Raw genomic sequence first — 15,064 nt, 5'->3', positions numbered from 1 at the left:
CTGTCAGAAAGCTCTGGCGCCACAGCAAACTGCAGATCCTAGGATATGATAGGGTGAAGCCATGACAGTTAAAGTGGTACCAAACTGCATTAATTTTGCACTGTGGCAAAAGAAGAACAGTAGTGAGTAAAGACAGAAAGATTTCTTAGACTGGAAGTCTCCAGAGTAACTGGAGGAAAGGGGGTGTTGCTACTTACCTACAGTAGTAAACACACGGCAGCCCATGCTCAGGGCAATAGCAATGGCTGCTTGGCCAACACCACCTGAGCCTGAATGAATAAGCACAGACTCGCCCTTCCTCACGCCACCTCGAACCACCAAAGAATAGTAAGCAGTGGCATATACCACAGGTACAGAGGCTGCTTCTTGTAGAGTCCTGGAGAAAGGGAAAGACACTTTTCTTAGACATTAACACTTTTTGCCCCATCTCCCTGAAAACATTTATCATGACCTCCATGGCAGGCCACAGGAGCTCTTCTTACAGAAAGCAAAGAATACAGACAGTTTTGAATCTGCAAATATTCTTTCTCTCAAATAAGTCACATCATGTAAAATGCAGCCATGTGTTTATTTTCAAACAATGTGGAAAATCTGTCCATTTCTAGTGTAAATATTGGATTCTTTTAAAATACTATAGAAAATCTATTGACTCCATCATGCCAAGGCAAACGAGAAAAAGGAAATGGAGCTGCTTTACTAACTCTTCTGTAAAATCAGTAACTTTTGGTTTCTCCTTCTCTTGAAGTGTTGTGTTGTAGCTGATGGACACAAAAAAATTGTGGCTCAGAAATGTGGAATTTGCTCCCCCCTTCCCACGTAGCCTCTTTTTATTTTTTTAAAAATTGGGAACTAATTTATTAGTGCTGATCTTTGTAACCTATCCTGAGAAACATTTTGGGCTGAAAAGTGGGATAATAATGTCTCCAATAATAAATTATTAAATAAGTTTTGATATTGTATGGAAAAAGCCATTAAAATAAATATCTGAAAAATAACCTTGCATAAACTAGAGTGGTACCAGCATGATGTAGGTTTCAGAGTGGGACTATGATTCTAGACCAGAATTTGAATCCCTGCTAGCCATGGAAACCCACTGGCTGATCTCTCTCTCAGCCTCAGAGGAAGGCAAAGGCAACCCACCTCTGAAAATCCTGTGATACATTCTCCTTAAGTCAAGAAATGATTTGAAAGCACACAACAACAAGCAGCAGCCAGATTTGAATCTTTTTAGTTCCAAATTATGGCCTAAATCCATTGTTTGTTGAAATTGGAGTAGGCCCAATGATTCAGTGGGATTCAGATAAATGTTAATTTAGCATTCAGCAATTAATTCAGTGAGTCTACTTTAGTTAGGTCTAGCTACTAGATTTAGACCAATATTGTTACCATTTCTTAAAAGTGATGAGCAGTAATTACCAAGTTTATTTTAAACATGTAGAACATGTTTTGGTTGCACTGCCTACACCTAACCTGCTGGATCATTTTTGTTCTCTACTTCATTGTTTCTTGTTTCTACTGTAGTCTATTCTGTTTTGGACAACTACATTAGAAAATCATTTAGCACCTTGTGTAACAGGGTAAGGGATGTATTGTCTTTTATGTTGATTGGTTAATAAATATAGGAAATGGTGTTGCTTGTTAAGAAAGACTTTGAGTAAGCAGTGTTGTGAGGTGGGAAAGATGGTATCTGTTCTCTTTGGCAAGAAAAAATATTCTAGCCTACAGCATGCTACAGCAGATCATCATAGACTGAATGGATAACTGTCAATTAAGTTTATTTGATGCACCAAAGCACTTCACTGTGTAGCTGTTCATCTAGCTATCTGATAAGCTTTCTAAAAAATTATGTTTTAAAGAGGCTCATAGTAAATTACGCACACCAACTACCAAACAAATCCTTCATGAAAATAGTTATTTCTGGGACTGTGCATCTGACACCTGTGAGCAGCAGAGGCAGGGACCCTTTATTGAAAGAATTTTGCCTAGGTAACAACAGAAGACTTTATAAGTAAAGTGCCAAGACCAAACTCATCAAAATGAAGGAACATGCTATTTGCATCACTCACAGATGTAGCTGGAACCTCTGGGTTACCAAGAAGAAAAGAACAAATTGTACCATTACCCTTTTCTCAAAGTTCATTAATACACCTCCACAGATGAAAGTAAACACTAACATGATACAGCAATTTACACCTACAGAGTATATCCTTAAAAAAAGATGCAACTAGATGATAAGGAGGAGGGAATGGGATCAATACTTCAGTTATTGGCTAACTAGTTTAAATCAACAATTATATTATGCTTCAGAATCTGACACTGACCAGAATCCTCTTGAAAGATTAAGTTGGCTCACCTCCTAGTTATATGGGTACTTGAGCTAGTTAGACACTTGCACAAGGAGGTAGTCAGTATCTGTTAACCCAACTTACTTCCCCATTAGTCCCCAGCACAATGGCATGCAGACATAGATTCTCTCTCCATCCCATAGCCGGAAAGGCCACTGGGATGTATGTTGAGCTACCAGCCTACCCTGCTATCACCTTGCCAGTGTATCTGTTTGCACAAGTATGCCATACTCTGCCAGATTTAAATAGGATTTCAGTCATTGTTCTGTTCCTGCTGGCATATTCTTTAGATGAAACCTACATTTGTTTTTAAAAAGGCCTTCACATCATACAAACTATGAGTTACCTAGCCCCCTAGGGGATAATGTGTCAAGTGCCTACCAGTTTTGTGGCACTTCCCATAGGAATCTCTTGTCAGAGTCTACAACGGTAGCCAGTCCTTTAGCTGGTAGCAGTCCCATCACTCTTTTCCCAGCAGAGTCACATCCTGAAAATTCCATTCCCAGCATGCATTGCTGTAATGCCCAGTTTCCTAAACATATTAATAACAGAATAATGATGTGAAGAAGCTGTGATAAAAATACTGCTGACCAACAATTCATTCAAAAGAATCAGTCACAGTTTTCAAATTGCTATGACATTGAATTCTTAACATTCTGCATCCCTGATCACAGAGTTCACTTCACAATCTCACTGGGCAACTTCAGTCGCAAATGACAATATATGGTAGAAAATAACTTCTAAAGTTTAGCATTCCATAGTAGCAGACTCTTAATGTTTTTGCCCTTCTTTCATACTTCAAATCAGTAACTGCTTAGTGCATAGATTCAGAGCAAAAAGTAAAAACCTTGATATTAGGTTTCTGCACCAATACATATAATTACCAAAAACAGCTTCTATAAAAGCTATCCTGATATGATATGATGATATATGATGTACAGTAGAATATATTAATGAAGCAAGAATGTTGAGCCAATTGTCTTTTGAATATAACTAAGGTGAAGGACTTGTCTCAAAGTACCAAGGCTTAATAACAACAATAGCGGAGAAATTCCCTCATTTGAGCCCCTTCCAATACTCTTAACTCTGACAAATGCATATAATTACAAAACAGGTATTAGCAAATTAATTCATAGTAATATACGAATGCACAAATGGAAATCACTCAGGAGATTTTCCCCCTCCCCTCAATAAGATTCAGACTAAAATCAAGTTAGATCATTGGCTCATTTAATCCAGAAGAGGCTGTGGTCAGCAGTAGCTTGCTAAGGCTTCTGGCAGTAGTTCTTCCGAGAATTTGCTGCTTGAAATGTTGAAGTGAAGATGCCAAGGGCTGAATTTACAACCTTCTTCATCCAAAGCATATTTTCTAGCAGTAAGCTTTTGCTCTTTCTTATGGTATTAATACCTGCGCTTTTGATAAAACAGCTCTTATTTTTAGATAATATTGTTGCATGAAGGGAAAAAGATAGCTTACAAGAGCATGCAAATAGTAAAAATATACTGTCAATTTTCTGCTTAAAAGAAATGTTTTCCAACTCACCTGGGATGGCATCTGGGGAGAGTTTTCCTGTGGCCAACATAATGTCACGGAAATTGAGAGATGCATAATAGACCTTGCAGAGTTGGACATTGGGGTTCGTTGTATGGAAGTGGCGTAGTGGGGAAGCAATCCAGCGAAGAGAGGAAAGATCCCCACGTGTCAATACATTCACAAATGCATATTCAGTCATCTCTTGAGACTGAGCTGAAAGGCATATAGTACATAGTAGTCAGCACTGTCCCATTTTACAAACAAAATATGGCAAAGATAAGCCTATCTAACAATAAGAGACACTGGATATTGCAAACATCAGAAATGGGGATAACAGAATTGTAGAATGTCAACTAATTCCATTCAGCCTTTCCTAAGATCTTCTGACTACAGTCTGAACTCACTGCAAAACAACATATACCATTTGACTATACTGAAAAGGGCATTTCTTAATATAACAGAATTGGAAGGCTATCCCTGAAGCAAAATACTATTTGTTTTTATCATTATGAAGAAGAGAGACTGGGTCAGCGTCCCTTCCAACTTTGGTATTTTTCATTTATTATGGAGATAAACATCATAAGCTTTATTATAAGAATCACCTTGTTTCAGCTGGAGATGTCTGAAAGAACCCCATTTTCCATCACGATGAACATTCATCACCAAGTCATTTTGGAGAATTTCCTGCATCTCCTTGGCAGAAGGGTTGGTGGGAGGCTTAGCAGAAGATATGTTCAGGTTGGAAACAAAAAGGCACCTAGGAAGTAAAATACAACATTTAACCTATCCCTTCTTTCATTCACATTAGTATTGGATGTTCATAACAAATTAATGTTCTATCAGTGCAAGATAAAATTTTGTACCTGATTCTGTGGCCTCCAGGTTCTTGATGTAGACAGTTCACCATACCAACAATTCCTGAAGTACTACAGGTAGTAGCAGTTAGCCATATAGGCTGGTCGGAAGTATCTGCTAGCATTTCCTACAAGACAAATCCCAGCCACTTACTATGAAAAAGAAAGATGCATTTCTATATTGTGTAACATACAGAGAGCAGTTCTCTAATGTCAAATAGACCAAGAGTGTGCACTTTTGAAAGTCTCTAAAGATTCTCGAGAAATCTTAAATTATATAGAAAACCTGACTGAAAATTAGCTACCTCCCATATTGAAAGCCTTACCTTCAAAGGTTCCACCCATTTGTAATTAGTTTCCTCTACAGGCAGGAAAATAGGTTTCTTCACGGGAAGTGGCCGACGGCATAAGAAGATAGCTGCGCCAAAGGAGGATCTTTTTGTAGCCACCAATTTCAGACTGGCCTTCCTAAATAACTCCTCCCATTCTACCTGCCAAACCAAGAAAATTAGGAGGATAAGAATGTGTCCAAACATGTGTTGCCTAAATATTTACTTAACTGCTGGCTCCGTAAAACAAAGTGTCTGAAAACCATGGCCCAAATCCAGCTACTAATCCCAAACTAAGTAGACCTACAGAATCAATTACTGAATGTTAAGTCAATATCTATGTAGATCCTATTGACTATGAGTCCACTCTTGCCACCTTGAATCCCATTTTGGGAGAAAGGCAGGATATAAATCCAGTAAATAAATAAATATTCTAGTTGTGACTAACCATTGCACTTAGGTCCGATATTCATCTTCTTTTTACATTTAGGCAACATAACTGAAGGTTAAGATGCATTCAACATGTATAAACAAATAATATTAACCATATACAGTTCACCTGCCCCAACTATGGGCTTGCCACCCATGGATTTGTGCATCTGTGGATGTCCCCACCCCATTCACCCCAGTGGTGGCATGTGCACATGGCTGCACCACCGTTAAAACCTACGGGACTTGGGTTCCTGTGGTTTTTGGCATCCGTAGGGGGGGTAGAACAGAATAGAACCTCTGCAGATATGAAGGACCACTGTACAGAATATTAATAATATATTCAATACTGAGAAGGGTGTTTGGGAATAGGAATTGTAAAAAAAGCATTTGTAATCCCGATAGTGCAATTGTGTGGGGCTCAAAATGGGCTGAAAAAAACACGGCAGGGCCATGGTGACCACACATGTCCGGTCCCAATCCAAGCCACTGCCAGAGTTTTGAACGGGGCTGCCAAACGGAGCAATATTTTACTGCTTCTTTTTAGGCCCAGTTCTTTTGGAAAGGAGCTGTGTTTGCGTGGTTTCTAGCCATGCTTGAGCTATGCATGATCTAAATGCTACTCCCCGAATGCAGCAGGAAACTGTGAATCATATACTAATCTGACTATTTTATTATTCTAAGTACCTCATGGCTTCCCCTGTGCAGAACAACCAAATAATTTCTTTTGGTTCTAGAATCTGCAACTATTTTTTCTTCCTGCTCTAAAAATGCAATGCAATAAAAGTCCTCTTTGATACTGGCCCTAATTATGGCCTGAAATTAAGCTTTCAAGGCTGGATTCCTGTAGAATAAGGGGCAACCTCCTCTGGTCTGGTGGTCAATTTTCAGTGTAGCCGTGGAAAAGTTCTAGCTCCATATCACCACTTCTGGAGACATTCAGCTGTGGTAAAATCAATTTATTTTAAGAAAAACATTCAGCAGAGTGGGGTGGAGTGGGGATTCAGACCTGTGGACCTGCCCTTTGCCTACTCCTAATATACACAGCAACCTGATAGGAAAGCCCTTTGAACTCAGTGGTTCTTCCACCTGAGCAGACATGAACAGGATTGTGCAGTTAATTGCTGGGAACATGAACATGAATAATTACTTTTTAAAAACAGTAACATCCAAATGTCTGAATTCTGAACAAAATACTATCTAGAGAAATCTAAACAGAAATATGTTTATAATATACCTGAGTCAGAACACTTGGTTTGTCTTGAAGCTCTGGAGAAGTGAGAAAGCCAACTATTTCTCCCAGAATTTCCCCTTTTAGAAGAGTATGCAGTAAGATAAAACCACCATCCTTCACAGTTGCTGCCATGTTGGAGAGCACCTTTGCTGGATTCTTGAAAGTATTCAGGGAGCAATTGCAAACTAGGAGGTTAGCATTCACCAGACTTCCAGAGGGAGGGTTAGCAGGATCCCATTGCTCAGTGGAAATACCAATTTCCTGAAAATAGGTCTCCTTTGATGCCAGGATTTCTAATGTTCGGTCAGTGGCAATGTAGTCTAGTTGCAGCATTGGCTGAGTATTTAAGATGCTTGTAACCCGTGTATATAAGTGTCCATCTCCTGCCAGAGCCTGCAAATATGAAGTAGGAGTTAATAAGAAGCCAACATGTCATTTCTTAATGATGTTACTATTTATCAGGTATTTCCCCCATTTTTCAGAATTTATTATTATTATTATTAACCTTTATTTATAAAGCACTGTAAATTTACACAGCGCTGTACATACAATCTTTTAGTTAGACGGTTCCCTCATTTTCATTTCTTTTGTGTTCTGTATCTAGTTGCAATACATACTTTCCCCACCTTCCTACACAGAAATGTGTGCATATTTTGGTGTGCACTTTTCCATACATTTATTATTCATTTTTCTTAATGTATGCATTTTCATCATTGTGCACATTTTTGAAACATGCACATTTTAACAGTATGCATTTATTTGTATATAATATGAAAAATTAAAAGGGTTAAATTCTGAAACTTGTGGTTTCTTCTCAACAATGAGAAATCAGCACAACTTCTATCAATTCCTTAAAATATCAATTAACATAAATATCCTTTTCATCCTTGGTCATTAGTGCATAAGGAAATCATAGACAGAAAGGATAAATTTCAGAGCTGTGCAGAAGTGCATCACAGCTCACCTCTACTATCTTCATTCTATAACCTGTGATGTTCTCCAGTGCTATGTCTACACAAGTCTTCAGTGCAGCATAATCCAGCAGGCCATTGAGAAGGGGATCTTCCTGAAGATGCAGCTTCTCTCGAGTCACAACTTGTTCTAGTTCTGAGTGCAGGTTTCCATTGAGCTCCAGGTGACAGATCTCAGCAAGTATGTGCAGAAGACCCTTCTGCCCAGGTTCCATCTGTGGAGAGGTCTTTACTGTCTCTAGTCCTGGGATAGCTAACTTGACCCCATGCTTTGCTATCTTCTTTTGTAGGTTCTGGATCAACACTGTAGAGAAGAAGATAAACATCTCAAAGTTGGTGTGTCCTGAACACTCATGCTGTCCTAGACAAAATAAAAAAGTAATTTCCTACAGAATGCATGTAGCCGAGCCATGGTTGTACATATATCTGTTGTACTCCAATTATGTATGTACAAATAATTCAGAATGAATTGAAATTACGTGTTACTGATCTCAGTTTATACAAGTATTTGCCAGTACATAAGGAAAGGCCTTCCTCAAGAAAATGGGTGTGCAATTGCAACAGATTTAGAGCCCATTTCAGTTTCTTAGGATGCTTTGGGAGCTGTAGACTGTCAAAAATGCCCCCTTCCAAAAAACAAAACAAAACAAAACTGGAAGTAGGAAGATACATTTCTGGCTTTGAAAAACAGGGATTGTTGATGTAGACTTTTTTATATCTACCGGGGGGGGGGGGGCGCTGAAGTCTGCAAAAACAGATGTGGGGGAAATTTTGCCCATTTCAGCTTAAGCAACATTCTGAATATCACACTATGCATGCATACACACACACACGTATATAATTTAAAAGCAAACAAACAACACTTCTTACAGGTTTGTCTTAGGTGCCAGTAAGATGCAGTAAATCACAAAAATATATATTTATTGGAGTGATTAAGAAACAGAATTTAACACAGTAGCTCAGTTAACAAGCAAAACATTTGAGCTTCTGCCCTCCTCAATTGTTCAGTTTCATTTTAACCAACTGAGGTAGATGGAAGCCAAAAATAGTTTGCTGAATCTCCCCATATATATATATATATATATATATACACACACACACACACACACACACAATAACACCCTTGTGTTAGACATGTCAGTCCTTCATCCTCACAACCTTTAAAAACCAGGATGTCCATCAGTTGTTACAGCTGGGCTGCAGTGGACATCCTGTGCTTTCTTACCACATTGGCATGCTCTTAGACTCCTACTTCTAAAAAGTCTCAGATCACTGCTTAGATGAAGCAAACTTAAGCTGATACATTTTATTTCATGGACTTGATATCTACTTTGCCTAGGGTGTAATTACTTTGAAAAGTAATTATAGGGATACAAATGTTCCTTACCTTTGCAGTGTTCAAAGCTGGACTGAAGCTGAGCAATGGAGGACAAGCAGCCATCCTCCATGTAGGGCACAAAGCAAAATTTTTCCAGTGTGGGAGAGATCTGTTCCTGCTGTCGTCGAGGAGCCACACTGGCATGAAGACCAGAGATCTGAACAGCGCCTGCTGTGATGGTATCAAGGCAACGGTCTACAACAGCATTGAAAGCTTCATGGCAAAGAGAGAGGAAGCACAAAATATATAGAAGATCAATGAGATCAATGAGATCAGATAGAGAAGTAACTCTCTGAATTCAGTCTAATATCTGCAAAGATACTTCAGTTACTGGTTTATGGTTTCCACAAATCCATCTTTCTACTTTAGAAAGCACAGTAACTTTGAAGTATGGGCTCCCATAAAGTTATTGGGATTGTGCCTGCTAAAACAAGAAAGATAAAGAAAAAGCCATTACCTTCTATCTCACTGTCATATGTGTGTGCACGCTCTTTGTGTAGTTTTGGATCAATGCATACAGAGCGGATTCTGGTTGGCAAGCGAAGACTTCTTCCCATTTCCCCCAAGATGATTAAATGCAACAAAGTATCCAGGAATGTCACCCAGTTACCATTCCACAACACCTTCCCAGTATTCCCTGAGGATGAGAAGCAACCTAATTAGCAAGAGAGCATGTTACTTCTGTTATGCAGTAAACCAAAAACCACAATTCACTATACTGTAAAAGTAATAACTGTATTGGCTATGATAAGATTCCAGTGCTTTCCAGGCTAGTTCAGTAAACCATGTCTACACTTATTTCCAGATCTTCCCGTGGCTTGGTTTTTTCACATGCTATCCCTCTCCCTCTCCCTTCATTTCTTGACCTTTTCATATGAGATCTAAAGAGAGCCCCAATTCACATTTGCCTGAATGTAACACAAACTCTCTCTGTGATTAGGTTCCTGATAAAGCAGAGGCCCTGACTGCACTGGAGAGTTCTACTTGCATTCAAACAAATATGCAGGGAGATCCTCTTTGCACCTCACCATCAAGAAATGATGAGATTGCACTAGTGTGCATACAGTCCTGTCCTCAGTTGCAGTCCTCCAACATTTGGCAGATTGTATGCAAAGTGGCTAAAATTGCCAAGCATCCAGGCAAGCATTTTCTGAACATGCCAGCTACAGATGCTGGCGAAACATCAGAAAGAAACTTTTCTAGAATATGGCCACATAGCCCAAAAACCCCACAAAAAACTCTGCACATGTCTGTTCATACTTGAATCATACATTTTTAATGCCACAACCTATTACTTTAACTAGCAGGTTTGAAAAGGAAGAATAACAACACTTAATACTATTTTTCAAGTTAGAGTTTTGTAGTTACCATCGCTACTGGATTCCAGGAGTCCCTGGAATGTTGGCCCATAGTCATAACCACGTAGGCGAAGCTCTTTGTAAATGTCTCCCTTTGATAAGTGGATATCTGGGCTAGGTTGGATCCCCAAATCAATTTGCTGATTACGAAGGTTATTCAGAGCAGTTTCTTCCAAAAGGGAAATTTTTCCTGGTAGATAGAAGCCATAGAGGAAAATAAATAATCAGTTATCAGGAGCACACAGTTGCTTTTATTTCTTCAGCGCACACGGAGTAAACACATTTACTCACCACTTACAGCCAGATTTCCATTCCCAGACACTTCAAATCGCTGGGAAGCAGGCATGAGTCTAACCTCTAGTTGTGTTGAGCCTGCAAGATAGCCATAAATTAATGAGATATTAAAGCAAAGGTGGTGAAAGTGTAGCCTGTGGGCCATGTGTGGCCTCAGGTTGTTTGGGAGCACCAGCACCCCTAATTTCTTGGCTATAAATGTGCTCCATATCTCTCCTTGGGGGAATTTTAGGTTCAAGAGAGGTGTTGCAAACTAGTAAGTCAATCATAGGGAACATGATAAGGCACTTTAACAATAAATAGAACACACATTTAAAAGAATAATGAATAATTGTTGGGGGCACCTTGGGACTTGTGAAATGCCACTGTGGAAAATCCCCCAACCCCTGGCAGTTGCACATCTCTATATTAGATGAACCTCGTTTCCAATTGTTTTCATACCTGTGCAAGCATCCCAACAAAAAATGGCCAGGAAGTCCAATCCTACATACACCAATATTTCTTCGACATGATATGGTGATTAGAACAAAATCTCTTTTAAGATTTAAGTTCCCTGCCCTATAGTTATATTGTGTGCCATTTCATTTAAATCTATCCTAAAACAAAAGATTTTACCAGACTATGTTAATTGGGCTTTGAGTCACTGGACTTCAAAGAATCGTATTGTACTTGAGAAGGAGATTCTTTGCTGGTCTCACCTTTCTTTGGAAGTATTGTTGCCTGATGGATTGTAACATCTTCAAACATGATGGGCATTTCTTCTAGGGAAGTTCCCAGAGAGCGTGCCAGTGTGCGCCAAGCTAGTACTAGGTAGCCAGTTGCTGGATAGAGAACTCTGCCATCAATACAGTGACCCATCAAATAATGGTCAGTTGATTCAGGATTCACATCTGTCAGCAATTGTAGAAAAGAACAAAACATAGCTTTCAGAACTCCAAATAAACACGTGACTCAAAGAGGTCTAAAAGCTATTTCCCCAAACTCATTTAAAATCCAAACACAAACATTCTCACTCTTCCTCCCCCTCCTACCATACAGGATTCAGTGATGCGAACATCTCAAAGAAAGCAGTTCTGCCTCTCCCCTGCTGCTAAATGGTCTCCTGGCCATCAGTGTCTTCTCTTGCTAAAGTGGTGACACAAGGAATATGGGGAGTCTCATACATTCTCTCCAGTGAAAAACTATAAACATTCTGAAGTCGAAGGCTTTCACAGCAGGCATCCATAGTTTTTTGTGGGGTTTTGGGCTATGTCACTGTGTTCTGGAAAAGTTTATTCCTGATGTTTCACCAGCATCTGTGGCTGGCATCTTCTCTGAAGATGCCAGCCACCGATGCTGGCAACACATCACAAATAAACTCTTCCAGAACACGGCCACATAGCCCCAAAAACCTACCAAAAAACCCTATAAACATTCTACTTTGAACTTTTCACATTTCTGTTCTTGCACTGGGTGGAAGATGGAGAGGAATGCATACAATTTCCAATACATACCAATATTGTAGACTGTTGCTGCTCCAGAATTCCCAGAACCTGTTGGGAAATCTTCAACTTTGGGCACATCCCATGTCTGGCTGTGGTCCCAAAGAATGTATGGAGAGATGAGTGGAGTTCCCACAGGGGCAGGATATTCCACAGGTGGATAGAGATTGTTTGCAAGGACATTTATTCTGAGAACAGAAAAGGAAGGATGTGAGAAGACTTTACCCAATAGTCCAAAAGAAGAATACAGACACAGACCTATAGCCAAGAGTCAGCAGGGATCAAGGAATGTCCCACAGCAACAATTTCAGCCCCCAGGTTCTTCTGAAAATGCAGAATACTTTCTGTTCTTCCAGGATAAATAATTTTTAGTACACACAAATATTGTAGACTCTTTTCTCATTTCTATTTAAATTTCAGTATGGCTTTTTGAATTTCCAGAGAGCATCATAGACTCTGAAATGAAGTTCTGCTTTTTAATATTAATATACATATGAATGAACTGGATATTAAGTAAACATTCCCTTACCCTGTCATGTGGATTTTTCCAACATGTGTCAGGAAGAATTCCAGGTTGTTTTTATGTTCTCTCTTCATCAAAGGTAAGATGGTACAGGTTGGTTTCAAAGCTCTCCTTAAGATTGCCTAGAAAGTTCAAAACATTATCAAAAAACATCATGAGCATCCTTCTTCTAAAACTGCACTATACAGTTGTCAACTATTTTTCTGGCAGGATGATAACCCTGTTGATAGATGAATGGAATGCAGAAATTTGCTAAGTGAATCTTTTCTCCATTGCAATATTAGGAAAAGCTATCTGAGCCATAAAAGAAATAATCTTAGCAACCCCTACCCTTAGTCTAAAAGAAGGAAATAAATTCCAACGATAAAGCATCATGGATGCAGTGGCTCAAATGGTTAAGATGCTGGCTCTGTTGATTACAAGACCAGTAGGTTGGCAGTTTGAGGTCTGGGTGCCACATGTTGGCACAAGGTCGCATCACTAGTCTCAGCTTCTGTCAACCTAACAGTTTAAAAGCATGCAAATGCAAGTAGATAAATAGTATCACTCGGGTGGGATGGTAAACAGCATTCTGTGCAATCATGCTGGGCACATGATCACAGTCTCTGACAATGCTGGCTCTTCATCTTAGTAACAGAGATGAGCACCGCCCCCTATGGTTGGACACGACTTGACAACGTTGTCAACAGGGAATACCTTTATCTTTATAAAGCATTGTAGCAAAGTCATAGAAATGCTACAACCTGCCTATCATAATAGTGAGCAACTCTAACCCAGCATTGTGTAGTTGTTGGCCTATGACTCTGGAGACCAGGGTTTGATTCCCAACTTGACCATGAAACCCAGTGGATGACCTTGGGCAAGTCACACTCGCTCAGCCTCTGAGGAAGTCAATGAGAAACTTTCTCTGGACAAATTTTGCCAAGAAAACCCCATGAAAGGTTCATCTTAGGGTCGCCATAAATCAGAAATGACTTGAAGTCACACAACACACCCTTCTTCTGGAGCCTTCTTCTCATTCTCTCCCACCCCCACCCCCGCATCTTTTAAGCAGAACTAACAAAAAGTATTTCATTTTGCTTTAGATTACAACAAGTGTGTGCAGACTAGACTCATGTTTTCAACTGTCTTTTTATCAAAACTCCAAGTTCTACCAGTGGGAACTAGAGGCACAAAATTAACTCAGGGATGTGAAGATACTCTGCAACTTAAGGAATAGGTTGACTATGAACAAATGTACACACTGGCCATTTCTTTTCAGTACCAGAAGAGAAGTCATGGTCACTGAAAAATCTACTCTCAATTTCTGCAGCTTCATTGATGTAAAAGTCCTATATGTAATTATCTGAGAGTAAGCCCAGCTGACTATGTTGGGACTTAAATCTCAATTAACATGCACAGAATTGTATTGATGAGAGCAGCAAAAAGTTATCCTTTAGTTGTAATTGTGTTTTAAAGGAAATCCCTACCAATCTACTTCAGATACTCTAAGATCTACCACTAGATTCTGATCTACTTTCTTCCCTTCTATGCTTTCAATGCAATGCTGATTTTTAAAAACAAAATTTTCCTTTTGGTGCTAAAGTACAGCAGTTCTAGCATCAATAGCACAAATATCCTACCTTCAAATGACTGAGAGAGAAAGTAAGTAGGTGTGTGTGTGTGTGTGTGTGTGTGTGTGTGTGTGTGTGTATAAAATAAACCAGAGGGGTACATTTTATTATTACTGTCTGCCATTTGTTTATGTGGGGGATCTGTTACGGAGTCCCCCGCGTAAAACAAATTCTGCCTATGCTCAAGTCCCATTTAAATGAATGGAGCTTGTGCATGTGGCAGTGCACATGCGCCATGGGCGTACGACCGATTCATCCCTATGGGATGCGCTGCCCCTTCTCCCCGTGCGGCTTTCAGCGGTATGATGCGGGTGCACTGTATTATTATTATTATTATTATTATTATTATTATTATGCTTTATTTATATAGCGCTGTACATTTTTCATTGCCTCAGAGGAAGACCATGTAGTCTTCTAAAAATCTAAATTATAAAGCTGAACAAAAATGTTACTAAAAATTCTCAAAAATATATGATTACAGTGGAAGAGGGATTGACTTTCTTCAGGAATGATGTCACAAGAACTACCCACTAGTCTCTAAGATACTTGTACAATCAAATCACACCCAATACTCCAAATTGCATTGGACATGCAAACTGGTAATGTGGAGATTGCAGCAACAAAGCATTTCTGATTGAGTTTGGAATGTTGCAGTATAATTTCCTCTACCTTGAAGAAGAATGGCTGTGAGCACCATGATATATGAATAACAATTATATCT

At 39.3% G+C, this 15,064-nt stretch overlaps 1 protein-coding gene across 2 annotated transcripts in view; it reads right to left on the bottom strand.

The window, feature by feature from the left end:
* The window catches only part of FASN (fatty acid synthase), an 82,204-nt gene that overhangs the window by 16,523 nt on the left and 50,617 nt on the right, over positions 1 to 15,064 (bottom strand). For both annotated transcript variants that reach the window (XM_042451004.1, XM_042451005.1), the window contains 15 exons: positions 12,737 to 12,852; positions 12,220 to 12,395; positions 11,425 to 11,616; positions 10,724 to 10,804; positions 10,443 to 10,622; positions 9,532 to 9,711; positions 9,084 to 9,287; positions 7,690 to 8,000; positions 6,729 to 7,118; positions 5,060 to 5,224; positions 4,743 to 4,861; positions 4,482 to 4,636; positions 3,889 to 4,092; positions 2,727 to 2,877; positions 198 to 376 (listed from right to left, as the gene is read on the bottom strand). In XM_042451004.1, coding sequence (XP_042306938.1) covers positions 198 to 376; positions 2,727 to 2,877; positions 3,889 to 4,092; positions 4,482 to 4,636; positions 4,743 to 4,861; positions 5,060 to 5,224; positions 6,729 to 7,118; positions 7,690 to 8,000; positions 9,084 to 9,287; positions 9,532 to 9,711; positions 10,443 to 10,622; positions 10,724 to 10,804; positions 11,425 to 11,616; positions 12,220 to 12,395; positions 12,737 to 12,852 — 2,803 coding nt within the window. The remainder of the gene's footprint in view (positions 1 to 197; positions 377 to 2,726; positions 2,878 to 3,888; positions 4,093 to 4,481; positions 4,637 to 4,742; positions 4,862 to 5,059; positions 5,225 to 6,728; positions 7,119 to 7,689; positions 8,001 to 9,083; positions 9,288 to 9,531; positions 9,712 to 10,442; positions 10,623 to 10,723; positions 10,805 to 11,424; positions 11,617 to 12,219; positions 12,396 to 12,736; positions 12,853 to 15,064) is intronic.

This window comes from Sceloporus undulatus, chromosome 2 (genome assembly GCF_019175285.1).
Source record: "Sceloporus undulatus isolate JIND9_A2432 ecotype Alabama chromosome 2, SceUnd_v1.1, whole genome shotgun sequence".
Classification (NCBI taxonomy): Eukaryota; Metazoa; Chordata; class Lepidosauria; order Squamata; family Phrynosomatidae; genus Sceloporus; species Sceloporus undulatus.
The sequence above is the reverse complement of the archived record's forward strand: the minus strand, read 5'-3'. Positions and strand labels throughout refer to the sequence as shown.